Source organism: Grammomys surdaster, unplaced genomic scaffold (genome assembly GCF_004785775.1).
Source record: "Grammomys surdaster isolate TR1022 unplaced genomic scaffold, NIH_TR_1.0 164, whole genome shotgun sequence".
Classification (NCBI taxonomy): Eukaryota; Metazoa; Chordata; class Mammalia; order Rodentia; family Muridae; genus Grammomys; species Grammomys surdaster.
In genome coordinates, this window is record NW_021604612.1 from 3,940,615 (window position 1) to 3,953,507 (window position 12,893).

A 12,893-nucleotide genomic window follows, 5' to 3' on the forward strand; every position below is an offset into this window, starting at 1 on the left:
CATCTCAAAAACCACCCAGACACGCATCACTAACCTCCTTCCCAGGAAGCCGAGCAGTAAGTTTAGCCATCTCACGTGCTAAATGCAGCCGGGCCGGGAGGAAAGGCAGATGGGGAAGGAGAAGAGGACTGAATTGGAAGGAGAAAAGGAAGGACAGACATAAGGACAGACACAGAGACTACCATCATCTATGTGAACACCTACTGTGTGACAGACACTGGGCGGAGTTTGTCACCCGGGGAGGCAGGGTCTTACACACACTCAGGAAGAAGAAAGCCCGGGTGAGGTAACATGTTTGTGATTAAGTCAGGAGCTAAGCCAGGAACTATATGATCGAAGGGTCCGGATTCTACTTAGCACAGCTCAATGCCTCTGGCAGTTGTTGCCATAGAAATGGGGAGCAGGGCATAGGCGGAAAGCAGGGAAATGAGAGGGTGAGGGCCAGCCAGCTCTGAGGCCGCTGTGCCTCTTGTTCTATGGGGCTGGGGGCTGGGGTGTCAGCCTTGGACTATCTGGAAGCATCCACGATGATGTTTATTTTGCTTTCCCTTAGTCTGCAGAGTCTAGCTCGCAGGGAAGGCAGTTCTGTGGGCTGCAGTAGCTGTGATTACAAGATAACCTGAGGGTACATGAAATCAAGCAGGGTCTCCCCAGATGAAGCACATTTAGACAGGGGCTGCTTGACTTCTGTTTTAATTAGATTTTTTTTTCCCCAACACAAACCCTCTCCAATATATGAAACTGAAGTTTTTCCTTGGGTTTAACTGTTGCATAGCTAGGCTCTTCTTCCTTTGTCCCTACACTGGTAGAAATGTCTCCCGCTAATTGGAGCTGTTTTATATACTCGGGGGCGACCCTCGAGTCAGGGCTGGTGTGACTTGGGACTGTGCACACCGCACAGCCTGTGCAGTGGCTTTTCTGATCACTCATTGAGGTCCTAGACACTCCTAAGTGGGACAAATGGGACTGATTCCCATTGCTTTGCTGTCAGCCCTGTATTGTTCTGAGATTCCAAACTGGTCGCCTTTGTAACACAGAGTGAGCGGGCCTGGACGCCTGTTACCTTCCAGTGTGAGATTGCAAACATGTGGCCTTCAGGGGGTCCTAGAAGTCTCTTTTTCAGCTGTGTCCTCCTGTCTTAGAATAGAAAACAACCAGCAATTCTGGAAGGAGTTGCTTCCACTAGGGAACGTCCTGAGTCATGCCGGAAGTCGGTTGGGGAATGGGAACCAGGGTGGGAGCCGGCCGTACCGTGTGCGGTGTCAAGCCTCTTGCCGTCCCCTCCGTCTCACCAGCAAGCCAAGTTGCAGCAGCAGATGGACCTGCAGAAAAACCACATCTTCAGACTGACACAAGGGCTGCAGGAGGCGCTGGACCGAGCAGATCTGCTGAAGACAGAAAGGAGTGACCTGGAGTATCAGCTGGAAAACATTCAGGTGAGGGCCAGCAAGGGGCGCTGCGGCTGCCTGCTCCTGCCCCCTTCCCCTTCCCCTCCTCCCCGTCTTCCTCCCTCCCTCTTCCGTCCCCCCCCCCCCCCATCACTTCTTTTCTGTTGTTAGTGCCCTTTGGTTGTTTGCTGCCTGTGTTTCTCTGTCAGTAAGGGCAGGCACTGTGACCCACGGAGCCATCTTGCTGGCCTTGCGGTTTTGTTTTTCTCGCCTTTCCTACTTGACTGTTCCCATTCTTAAAGCCCCAAGTTCACACATAATGCTTCCATCTGCCTCTGAGGCCGGTCTTGTTCCCATGGGTTTTAGGTTCTCTACTCTCATGAGAAGGTGAAAATGGAAGGCACGATTTCTCAACAAACCAAACTCATTGATTTCCTGCAAGCCAAAATGGACCAGCCTGCGAAAAAGAAAAAGGTGAGTAGTGGAGGTCTCAACATTGGGAGCAGGAGCAGGCGACCTGGCTCCGCCACCCGTGACGTGGTAGATACCACTGTGATAGATAACCGCAGAAACAGAAGGAAAACGTACATTTTTGTTTATTCTGGGTTGAGAACTCGATCCGAGTATACCCAGAGTAGCTTTTATCACGGGGGACCATTGATGAAGACCGACAAATGACACTTCTGTAAGGGAGTGGTGTTTTCTTCCACTCCTGCAGAGAAGCTGGGATGGAGCAGGGGCTCATCTGCTGAGGGACTAGGCTTAGGCAGAGGTTGAATATTAGGTCTGAAGGTCGTGTGTCTAGGGCTGTCATGTGGGTCAGGTCACGTGTGTCTGAGAGTTTAGCAGGTCATGTGCCTGGGACTCTAGGGCAATTCTCATGTCGCCTACATGGGTCTCCAGGAAGCAGTACAGAGTGATCTAATCCAGAGCTTTTATTTAGCTTTTTGCTTTGATCCTTTCAAGACAGAATTTTGCACTGTAGCTCACACTGGACTTTTAAAACTCTTGGTTTTGCCTTCGGAGCACTGGGATTGCAGATGTGCCCTCCCATAGTACCGTGCTGTTAAATGGCTCATGGACACAGGAAGTTGAAATGGTTTGCTTAAAACTCGGCTAGACAGCCGTCTTCACCAGAGCTGCACTCTGCTCTAAACAGAAACAACGGGATGAAAACCCGGATGAAAAGCCAGCTGTGACATATGAGGCCCTAGGCTCAGTCATATGAGGGGTAGTGGGGATGGGTTAGCTGTGGACCGGGTCATATGGGAGTCCCTGTGAGGAGACTGCTTTTCACAAGCCCAGTCCACGGGCTCCCCAGCAGCTGCAGCTCTTATCCTAGGATGGCCGATCTTGATCTGAGCACCAGGAAGGTTTCTGAGGGTTGGCAGTTTCCTCCCAGGGGTCTTAGCACACTGTAACACTCATGGCCGCAGTGTTAAAGGGAAGGACTTGATGGCGTAGAACAGCCAGAGGAGGGGACCAGCGGACGGACGCCCTCCGTGGCAGTCCTTGGTTCACATCCACTGCTCAGGCGATGCAGGCAGGGCTCCGAGTCGGGGCTGCGGCTCGCTAAGCGCTGGCCACGGGAGGGTTTTCTCACACGCCATGTTATCATATATTCTTGCTAAAGCTCATGATATTTAATCTTTTTTTTTTTATTCTGACAGCGGACTATTGTCTGGTTGTGTCATTGATGTTAGGATGTTTTGCGTTGGTTTTCTTGTTGATTGATATTTTTGTCAAACGCGTGATTCCATTTTTCTTCTGTGTACGGTAACTTTTTGTTGGTATTTTTTTTTTTTAGTAAGCCTTTTGTTTTGATATCATCTTAGCATTTATTTTCAATTTTTGCTTTCTTTTCTTTAAAAAAAAAAAAGACAAAACAATCCACAATCCTCCCCCTCCCCGTGTCTTGTCACCAAGCACCATGAGACAAGTTCAAAAGGCAAGATGGACCTCTGAACCATAACCACCTCTCCCAGCCACACTTCATCCATCCCGATTACATTTTTTGAGGGGCCAGAGACTCTCGGGAAATGGCTCTCCTGTCTTGGGAATGCTAAAGGAAGAGGTGGTGGCAGTTGAAGCATCTTTAACCCTCTCGGTGAAAACCTCCGCACCCGCTCTTTTTTTCAGCTGACTGGAGTGGGCTGAGGCTCAGCCTTCCCTCCCCCCTCCCCTTCATATGCCATTTCCCCCAAACACACTTACAGTGAGTATATGCCTGGCCTTGGTGGCTTGCTCCTCCCGAGTCAGCTCTCCTGGAGCCTGGGTCCAGTGCCAGTTTCTAGGAGTTAGGAGATATCTCTGTTTCCATTGCTAGGGTTTATTTAGTCGACGGAAAGAGGACCCTGCTTTGCCCACACAGGTTCCTCTGCAGTACAATGAGCTGAAGCTAGCCCTGGAAAAGGAGAAAGCGCGCTGCGCGGAGCTAGAGGAAGCCCTTCAGAAGACCCGCATCGAACTCCGGTCTGCGCGGGAGGAAGGTACGGGCTCTTGGAAAGGCTTTGAAACTACGGAGCAGGCAGAAGACTGTTCCCCATGAGACGGGGCCAGGACTAGTTCAGTGTCTCTGTGGGCTACGGGTTTTCATTCCGGGTGTTGTCCCCAGTCTGAAGGTTTTGCAGCCTCCTCTGTGTCGCCAAGTTAGCACAACAACTGCCCTTTGGGTCTTGGGTCCTTGAGAGACAGCCATGGGTAACCTTCTTAGTCTGGTGCGGGCTGAGCCAACTGAAAGGCTTTGTAACTGGTGTCTCCACAGCTGCCCACCGCAAAGCCACGGACCACCCGCACCCGTCCACGCCAGCCACTGCGAGGCAGCAGATCGCCATGTCCGCCATTGTGCGGTCCCCCGAGCACCAGCCCAGTGCCATGAGCCTGCTCGCCCCGCCATCCAGCCGCAGAAAGGAGTCCTCCACTCCAGAGGGTACGCTCTTGTCACCGGCTGTTTTCTACTGTTAAAACATCTGAAACCCGGTACTTTGTAAAGAAAAGAAGTGTGTTTGGCTGAGAGACTCAAGGGTGTGAAGCCAGCCAGCGTCTTGCAAGGGCATCTCCCTGCATCTCAGCGCAGCAGAGGGAACCGTGTAGCCAGACAGAGCGTGGTAGCCCAGGCCATCCATGTTCTTGTAAAACCCCAATGCAGTCACGGGAAACCTGTCTGCATGATGCCAGCCTAAGCTACTAAAAGTCTCCTTCCCTGTCTGTTACCCAGAGTCAACTGCTGTAGTTTCCAGCAGTAGCTCGTGTTAATATTGAGTCCTGTACCTGATAAGAATATATTTTAAGAACATGAAATAGCCTGGTGGTGTATACCTTTAATCCCAGCACTCAGGAGGCAATGGCTGGCAGATGCCTGTGAGTTTCAGGCCAGCCGGGGCTACACGGTAAAAGCAACAGAGAACCTGAGAACACTAACCTGTGTTTCTCAGGTCTGTTGTCCTGTACCCTGCAAGCTGTCTCAGTGTTATTTAAAGTACCTTGTCAGCGTGTATTAGATGTACTTCCCTCTGGCAAAGAACTCAGCAGTGTGCCACGTGTGGGTGTAAGAGTCCCCTACCAAGGAGACCTGCCCCTGCTGCACACACTCCTTACAGGACATTCTGTACTTCTAGGAGTGGCTGGTGGGTGAATTCTTAGGAAATGAGTCCGTGGGTGAAAGGTTATGGCCACTTCAAATGTGACCAACTGGTGGCCAGTTGCTATGACCACGGACAGTGTGAAGGGTCTCCTTTGTGGTCTCAAAATCAACGTGTGACACAGAGGGGAAGGACCTTTGGAAAGGGCGAAGGTGGCGGTCGAGAAGCCTTGGAAGTAGAGTCCCGGCTCACTGTCAGCCTTCTTACGTTGTGAATCTCGACGATGCTGTCTTGTTGCTGTGTTTATGGGACACTTTGGTCCAGAATGCTTAACTCTGAAAGTCTTCCAGATGGGAGAGAATGGCCCCCGGCCAGATGTTCACTGACAGGTGTCCATCCACCGACAGGTGTCCTGGAGCAGGTCTCTGGGCACCGTGTTCCCCAAGTCCCTCCTGGTGTGTACCGTACCCTCTGGGTATTGCTATGCGTTTGTGTCCCGTCACGTCAGTGACTCCTCACAGCTTCCCGAGAAAGGAAGAGCCGTGGCACAGTGAGGAGACCCCAGCAGTGCTGGGCTTGGCGGATGTTCCAGGCTTCTGTCTGTGTACAGTTGAGGGAGAGCCAGTAAATGGGGGTAGGGGTGGGGCTTGTTAATTTAGCAGGCAGGGATAGAAATGTAAGACGTAAAAAGTTTTGAACAAAAGGTTAATCATGAAAAAAAAAAAACCAGGCATAAAGGAATTCTTCAGTCAGTTCTTAATTTAATAATACATTCTGCAGTTCATAATTAGTACTTTTAAACTGACTTCTGTGAAAAGCATTAGATCTGTCTTTCATGACTAAGTGTTTACAAATAGTTAGGGCTGGGCTGGTGGTGCACCTTTAGTCCCAGCATTCAGGAGGCAGAGGTAGACACAGGCAAATCAAGCCAGAGTGGTCTGCGTCATGATCGAGTTCCACACCAGCCAGGACTGCAGACTGAGACCCTGTCTCAGATAACAGTGCCCGCCCGCCCGCCCTTACATGCCTACAGACATGGATGCTACCATAGAGGCAGCCTCTGCCAGGAGTCTGTTCTTAAATAAAGTAATTATCAGGTCACAGAGCGACGTCTTACTGATTTAGACAGATCTAGACACACATCCAGTGGCTACAGTAACTTACAGTTCATGCTTTTAGAGTTTAATGAAGAGACGACACACATGCCCTGTAAGTCACCTCCTGAGAATGTGCAGTTCAGTATTCTCAGGGCATTCAGTGTGATCTGGTCGCCCTTGCTCTGACTGTAGGAAACCCTGAAACCAAAAACCCCTGGGTCTGTCAGCAGATACTCTGCATCTCCCTCTCCCCACCTCTGGCGACCACTGATCTACTTTCTCAGGTTCTGCCGCTCTAGGTCTCTCTCTGAAATACATGGGCTCATACTACATGTAGCCCTCCGTGACTGACTTATTTTCCAGACCATAGCGTTCTGTGGGATCCACCCACACTGTAGCATGTCACTGCCTCGCTGGTTTCTTTCCTTTACATGGCTAAATAATATTCCATTGTCTGGGTGGTACATGTCACCCATTATACTGAGAGGAGAGTTTGAGGTATCTCTGCTCGTTGGCTGCTGTAAGTTCTGCCGCTGTGAGTGATGTGCAGTGTTCTTGTGGGTGGGTGTGTTTTCTGTCCTCTTGGGCATGAAGCTAGGAGTGGAAATTGCTGGAATACTGTGTGTATCGTGGTCTATGTATAGCTTTTTGAGGAACTGTCCTCCAGGTTACTAAGGTAGCTGTACCACTTTCCGTCCCCCTGGGAAGTGTGAACGATGCCATTTCTCCACAGATGCCACTTTTCCGCATCCGCTTCAACCCTGGGTTTCCAGACATTTTAGTGTCATGGCATCTTGCTGTGGGTTTTAATTTGCATTTTTCCTAAAGCCTAATGACAGCCAGCATCTTCTCGGGTTCTCCGGGGTTGTTTTTCCTCTTTGGGGAAATGTCTAGTCAAAGTACTGGGTCTTAAGAACGCCTAATAACTTCTGGGTGCCAGTCCTAGCGGAGACCGTCTCTCCTGTCCCTTGGATTCTCTCTTCCCTTCCAAGTAACCGTTTTCTTTCCCTTCAGAGTTCAGCCGGCGTCTGAAAGAGCGTATGCACCACAACATTCCTCACCGGTTTAATGTGGGCCTGAACATGCGAGCCACCAAGTGCGCCGTGTGTCTGGATACCGTGCACTTCGGCCGCCAGGCATCCAAGTGTCTCGGTAAGAGCCGCAGCCGTGTGTCTGCTGGCCACCTCCATGTCTCCGTCCGGAAGATCTATCAGGTGGAGGTGGTGTTCCAAATTGTGGTGTAATACATTTACCGCCAAAGCTTTTCCCTTCGGTGGGACGGAGGACACTGTTTCCTTCACGACCCCTGTGTCAGTGTACCAAATGCTTCCACCTGGGTTAATTTCTGGCCACTTTGTGTTAGGCTAGTCTCTCCCCTGCTTGCGTGATTGTCATGAACTTGCAAGCAGGCTCCTGTACACGCCTCTGTGGGCGGCATAGCCTGAAGCCAGGAACACAGGCCAAGAGCAGTGGCCCTCTGTGTCCCTGTGGGGGCCTGGCACCTAGGAAAGCATCTGAATGGCTTGTGTGTCCAGCTTCACTTACAGTCCTACTGGGGGTGGAGACACTGGGGGCCTTGGCTGGAAGCCCGCTGCCTGTCTTCAGGCTCTTGGTTGCTCTTCTAGAATGTCAAGTGATGTGTCATCCCAAATGCTCCACCTGCTTGCCCGCCACCTGTGGCCTGCCTGCTGAATACGCCACACACTTCACCGAGGCCTTCTGCCGTGACAAAATGAACTCCCCAGGTCTCCAGAGCAAGGAGCCCAGCAGCAGCTTGCACCTGGAAGGGTGGATGAAAGTGCCCAGGTGCCTGCAGGGTGGCCCGCCTCAGGGTCACAGGGAAGTGCCTTGGAGGGAGCCCTCCCACTTGCTTCTCCGTTCTGACATCTTTCTCTTCCATCTTTCTTTCCCCAGGAATAACAAACGAGGACAGCAAGGCTGGGACAGGAAGTACATTGTCCTGGAGGGTTCAAAAGTCCTCATCTATGACAATGAAGCCAGAGAAGGTAAATTAGTCATTCATGAGAATGTCATTGCACGCGGCTAACCCAGGCCTCCAAGTGTTGGAGTGAAGGGTTTGGTTTTAGTGTTTGGTTTTATTTATTAATTGATTAATTAATTTATTTTTTGACTGCCTCGCAAGCCTTCTCTGCTTTCCCAGTTTTCAAAGTTAAAAGCCAGGTGACTTCTCTAAAGGTTATTGGTGCGATACTCAATCTATAGGTCTCCCCCTTGAAGGACCCGCAGGGTGCTGCCCCGAAGATCCCACCTGCTAACACACCAGAGAGCTTCCGCCTCAGTCAACTAGCCCACAAATCCGCAGCGGCGTCAGAAAGTTGACTGTGCCCTTCATCTGACACACTTTATTTTTTTTTTATCTTCCCCTTCTGCTTTGTCTACACCTCTTTCTACTCTTCGTCCTTGTGCGGCTCTGTATACACGCTTCTGCTCTCCTCTCCTCTCCCCTCCTCTCCCCTCCTTTCCCCTCCCCTCCTCTGCTCTGCTCTGCTCTCCCCTCCTCTCCCCTCCCCTCCCCTCCCCTCCTTTCCCCTCCCCTCCTCTGCTCTGCTCTCCCCTCCTCTCCTCTCCCCTCCTCTGCTCTCTCTTCCCCTCCTCTCTCCTCTCCCCTGCTCTCACCTGCTCTCCTCCCCCTCCTGTCCCCTCTTTTCTCTGGTCTCCTCCCCTCCTCTTCTCTTCTCTCCTCTCCTCTCTTCTTCTTCCTCTTCCCTCTCTTCTCTCGTTCTTGGTCCTGTTCTTTTGTTTTTCTTTCCGACCTTCCTCTTTGCACCAAGCTGGACAGAGGCCGGTGGAAGAATTTGAGCTGTGCCTTCCCGACGGGGACGTATCTATTCATGGTGCCGTTGGTGCTTCTGAACTTGCAAATACAGCCAAAGCAGGTGAGCAGGATCCAGAAGAGCCCCGCCCAGGAGGTGGCTGGGTTTGACAGGTTGAGAGGAGCAGGATGGGGATGTGGCAGTTTGCTCTGCCAAGGAGGACCACCTCAGTCCAGTCCCCCATCTCAGCAGGCGCTTGAGTTGCAGGGTGTGGTGGGATTCTGATGCTGTGACATCATCGTCCCTGTTGGGGGGTGGATAGGGAGCCTCCAAGGCCAACCTTGTGCTCTCTGAAACCTTGTAGATGTCCCATACATCTTGAAGATGGAGTCTCACCCACACACCACCTGCTGGCCTGGGAGAACCCTCTACTTGCTAGCACCCAGCTTTCCTGACAAGCAGCGCTGGGTCACCGCCTTAGAATCTGTCGTCGCAGGTGGGAGAGTTTCTAGGGAAAAGGCAGAAGCCGATGCTGTGAGTATGTGACCATGACGTGGGTTCGGGGTTTCTCTTGGGTTGCGTGGCTATGGGCACTGACTGGAATGGTGGGAGTTCCCTGTCTGGCAGGGTCTCCTGCTCCTCTGTCTGAGAGCTGATGGTGTGCGTGGGTCGGGAGGGTCATGACTGGCTGTGTGGTGTAGAGCAGGGGAGCTGCGGTCTGCCTGGAGCAGCCTCACCACAGTGTTTATAAGGACGCCCTCCTCCGGTTTACTCCCTGAGGTCCCAGAGTTATAAGCACTTTGACTGGAAAGCCAGAGCAGACAGATGCCAGTGTGCTGGTGAGCACCTGCGCTCCGGGAAGCCATACGCAGTCTGTCCGGCTGCCTCTGCAGCGTCTGCTCTCTGTGGGCAGGTCTGAAATCGCACGCTCTTCTGGGAATATCCTGGATGCAGACCGTGCTCACTGCTCCTTGGTGTTTGCTCCTCTGAGGACCAAGCAGCACTTTTTAGACCCTTAGCAGTGGGAGCGTTCTTAACTGTGAGCCTCCAGAAGAATTGTGTCCTGTTCCACACACGAACCTTGTCCTGAAATATGCCTTAATTGTGTGTATAATAGGCACCTGACCGTACTTGCCGTGAGCTTCAGCCGGTGTGGGGTGAGGTAAAGAGAACTAGAGGCTTGGCTTGCCGAGGACACCTGCACTGTGTGTTCTTGCTGCAGTTGAGGTGGGGGAGGGGCCTTCCTAACAGCTCCTTAACCCTCCGCACCTCTGTCTTAGCATTTCCTGTCACGGAGTAGCCTCTGTGCCTCCGTCACCCACTTGTGTGTGTCTGCACCCAGCTGTAACCGAGGCTAATCAAGGGCTGCACTGGAGGAACCATTGACACTGACCCAGGGTGTCAGTGAAGAGATGTGGCCAGAGCCTGGGGTCAGGCTCAGTGGCCTCGCACTTGGCTTGGCGTGTGTGAGGTTGTGGTCCACTGTGTGCCTTTGAGCTTGACTTTAGGTCACTGTCCCTCTGGACGGCTTGGTCATAGATAGTTTGCACTCACCCTGCCTCATCTTTTCTGTTTTCCTTCACATATGGAAAGAAATTACTTGGAAACTCTCTGCTGAAGTTGGAAGGTGATGATCGGCTTGACATGAACTGCACCCTGCCCTTCAGCGACCAGGTAGGCTGTCTGGGGCAGCGGGTACCGTCAGCTAGCAGCTGGCTGCAGTCACACACTGTCAGGATGGGGGCGGTGTGCCTTAGCTGCTGTTAAGCAGGGGGGATCGTTGTGGTGTCTGGCTTACACTCTGTCTCTGGACCTCTGTCCTGGTAGGTGGTGCTGGTGGGCACCGAGGAAGGCCTCTATGCGCTGAACGTCTTGAAAAACTCCTTAACCCACATCCCAGGAATTGGAGCAGTCTTCCAGATTTACATCGTCAAGGACCTGGAGAAGCTGCTCATGATAGCAGGTGGGAACCCAGCACGCAGCCTCCTCGTGGGCTTTCATGGGCGGCATCGGAGAGCCGAGTTTCACAATGGAGATGCACAGAGGTAGCCTCCTGGCAGCAAGCCGGAGCAGCAGCGTCCTCTTGCTGTGTGTCTCAGCTGGTGGGCCTTTGTCCACATGTGGCTCCCTGGCCATGTCCAGCTTGCCAGCCTGACACTCAAGAGAACACCGTACCATTCTGCCACGTGCGGAATGCTGAGTCAGATTTCACCTGAGACCAGGCTTCTGCTGAAGAAAAGAGGTTTATTTACCCCACAGCCCCAAAGGTTCAGAATCGCAAAGGGCATCGTGCCCACTGGGTGAAAAGTTCTCCTTGCTGGGTGACCTCATGCAGGTAGCATGGCAGGAGCATGCTGGGAGCCAGCAAATTATCACCACACAGGAACACTGGCTAGTCAAGGCGTGCTCCTTTACAGAGCCTCTCATGAGCTCATGGGAACTGCTCTCTGAGGTCTAAGACCTCCGTTAGACCACCTTGTCTGTTAAATTTTATGTGTGTGTACACTACAAGGCTTCACAGACTGAGTCAAGTCAAACTTTGTTTTTCTGTTTGAGATGGGCTTTCATGTAGCCCAGGCTGACCCTGGACTCCTGATCCTTCTCTTTCCCACATGTAGGAATTCTGGGAATATCCCATGAGGCCCTTTGTTCTGGTTTCCTCGGCTCCAGTGTGGCCGTGACCTCCTGAGAGGTCCTCATCTCTCTGTCTCTCTCACCATGGAGACATCTGAGTAGCTGGACCCCATCATTGTTCTAACTCACTCTTTCCTCCATGTTTCAGATTCTTTAGGGTTTTTTTTTTTTTTGCCTGCAAAATTATCCCCATTCCCCAAGAACCTTAAAACTGAGAAATCAACAGCTTTCATTTCAGATCTAAAGTGTGGGCCGAGACAATGAACATGTGTGCTGGTCAAGGGTGTCCCTTATCAGAAAATCCAAAAACCTTCCACAGAGTCTCAAACTGGGTGTCACCATGGCATCACCAGTGGAAAATTCCTTTCTGTATCTTATTTGATGGGTCTCAGTCAAAATGTAGGACACCTCCCACACACACACACAAACCACGGTATAAAGTTAACTGTAAACTGTGTACAAGACACAGGAATTCCACAGATATGCCTGCATCCTATCCTCAAGGTATTTCATCTTATACACAGATAGTCCAAACACAGAATCCCTTCTGCCCCCCTCATCTTGGATAAGGAGCACCCCTAGTTTGTCCACATAGGCTCCTGTGGTTTTTAGTCACGGGTAAACCAGTTGTCCTCCGTGTCCTCATTGATGGGGCCCCTGACCACAGCTGTGTCTTTCTTCTCAGGGGAAGAGCGGGCCCTGTGTCTGGTGGATGTGAAGAAGGTGAAGCAGTCCCTGGCACAGTCACACCTTCCCGCCCAGCCCGACATCTCCCCCAACATATTCGAAGCCGTCAAAGGCTGCCACTTGTTCGCTGCTGGCAAGGTAAACTCCCCTCCAGGCTTTTGCTGATGGAATGTTCTGGAAACCAGGCCTCCCCTTCTCACCAAACTTACTGGATGACCTTGAAAATTGAGCCTGTGAACACTTTGGGTTCTTTCTGGTACTGAAGTAATTTGGGCAGATAAGACATTGGCCCAGGCTTTGGATCTAAAGGAAATGTCTGAGGAACACGGAAGCCGAAGGTGAAACACAGGGCTGCAGAATGCCTGAGAATAAGGGTGTGTGATAAGCCTTTGTCTGTCCTGGTGCTTGTCTTTAATCCCAGCACTCGGGAGGCAGAGGCAGGCAGGGCTCTGAGTGAGAGGCCAGCCTGGTCTACAGAGTGAGTTCCAGGCCTGCTACAGATGTGTCATGAGGCCCTGTCTCAAAACAGAACAAAAATAACCTGGAAAAAAAAAAAGCAATTCAACATAGAAAAAGTGTGTTTATTACTAGAAACTTACAAATTCTAAATGATATTTATTTGGCGGTCCCTCGGTACCTGCCAGCGATTGACTCCAGAACCACCACTTGCAACAAAGCAAGGCAAACTGCATTGATGCCGTGGGCCTCTCTGCTGTGTGCATGTGCGCAGTG

At 51.6% G+C, this 12,893-nt stretch overlaps 1 protein-coding gene across 5 annotated transcripts in view; it reads left to right on the top strand.

Annotated features, from left to right (window-relative positions):
* Positions 1-12,893, top strand: part of Cit (citron rho-interacting serine/threonine kinase) — a 166,973-nt gene that overhangs the window by 134,894 nt on the left and 19,186 nt on the right. For 2 of the 5 annotated variants that reach the window (XM_028765441.1, XM_028765439.1), the window contains 12 exons: positions 1,296-1,436; positions 1,755-1,862; positions 3,715-3,877; positions 4,153-4,317; positions 7,081-7,218; positions 7,692-7,872; positions 7,981-8,072; positions 8,859-8,963; positions 9,205-9,374; positions 10,434-10,514; positions 10,668-10,803; positions 12,160-12,299. In XM_028765441.1, coding sequence (XP_028621274.1) covers positions 1,296-1,436; positions 1,755-1,862; positions 3,715-3,877; positions 4,153-4,317; positions 7,081-7,218; positions 7,692-7,872; positions 7,981-8,072; positions 8,859-8,963; positions 9,205-9,374; positions 10,434-10,514; positions 10,668-10,803; positions 12,160-12,299 — 1,620 coding nt within the window. Of the gene's footprint in view, positions 1-1,295; positions 1,437-1,754; positions 1,863-3,714; positions 3,878-4,152; positions 4,318-7,080; positions 7,219-7,691; positions 7,873-7,980; positions 8,073-8,858; positions 8,964-9,204; positions 9,375-9,957; positions 10,003-10,433; positions 10,515-10,667; positions 10,804-12,159; positions 12,300-12,893 lie in introns of all 5 variants that reach the window. The other 3 variants (XM_028765442.1, XM_028765440.1, XM_028765438.1) reach the window with 2 other exon arrangements.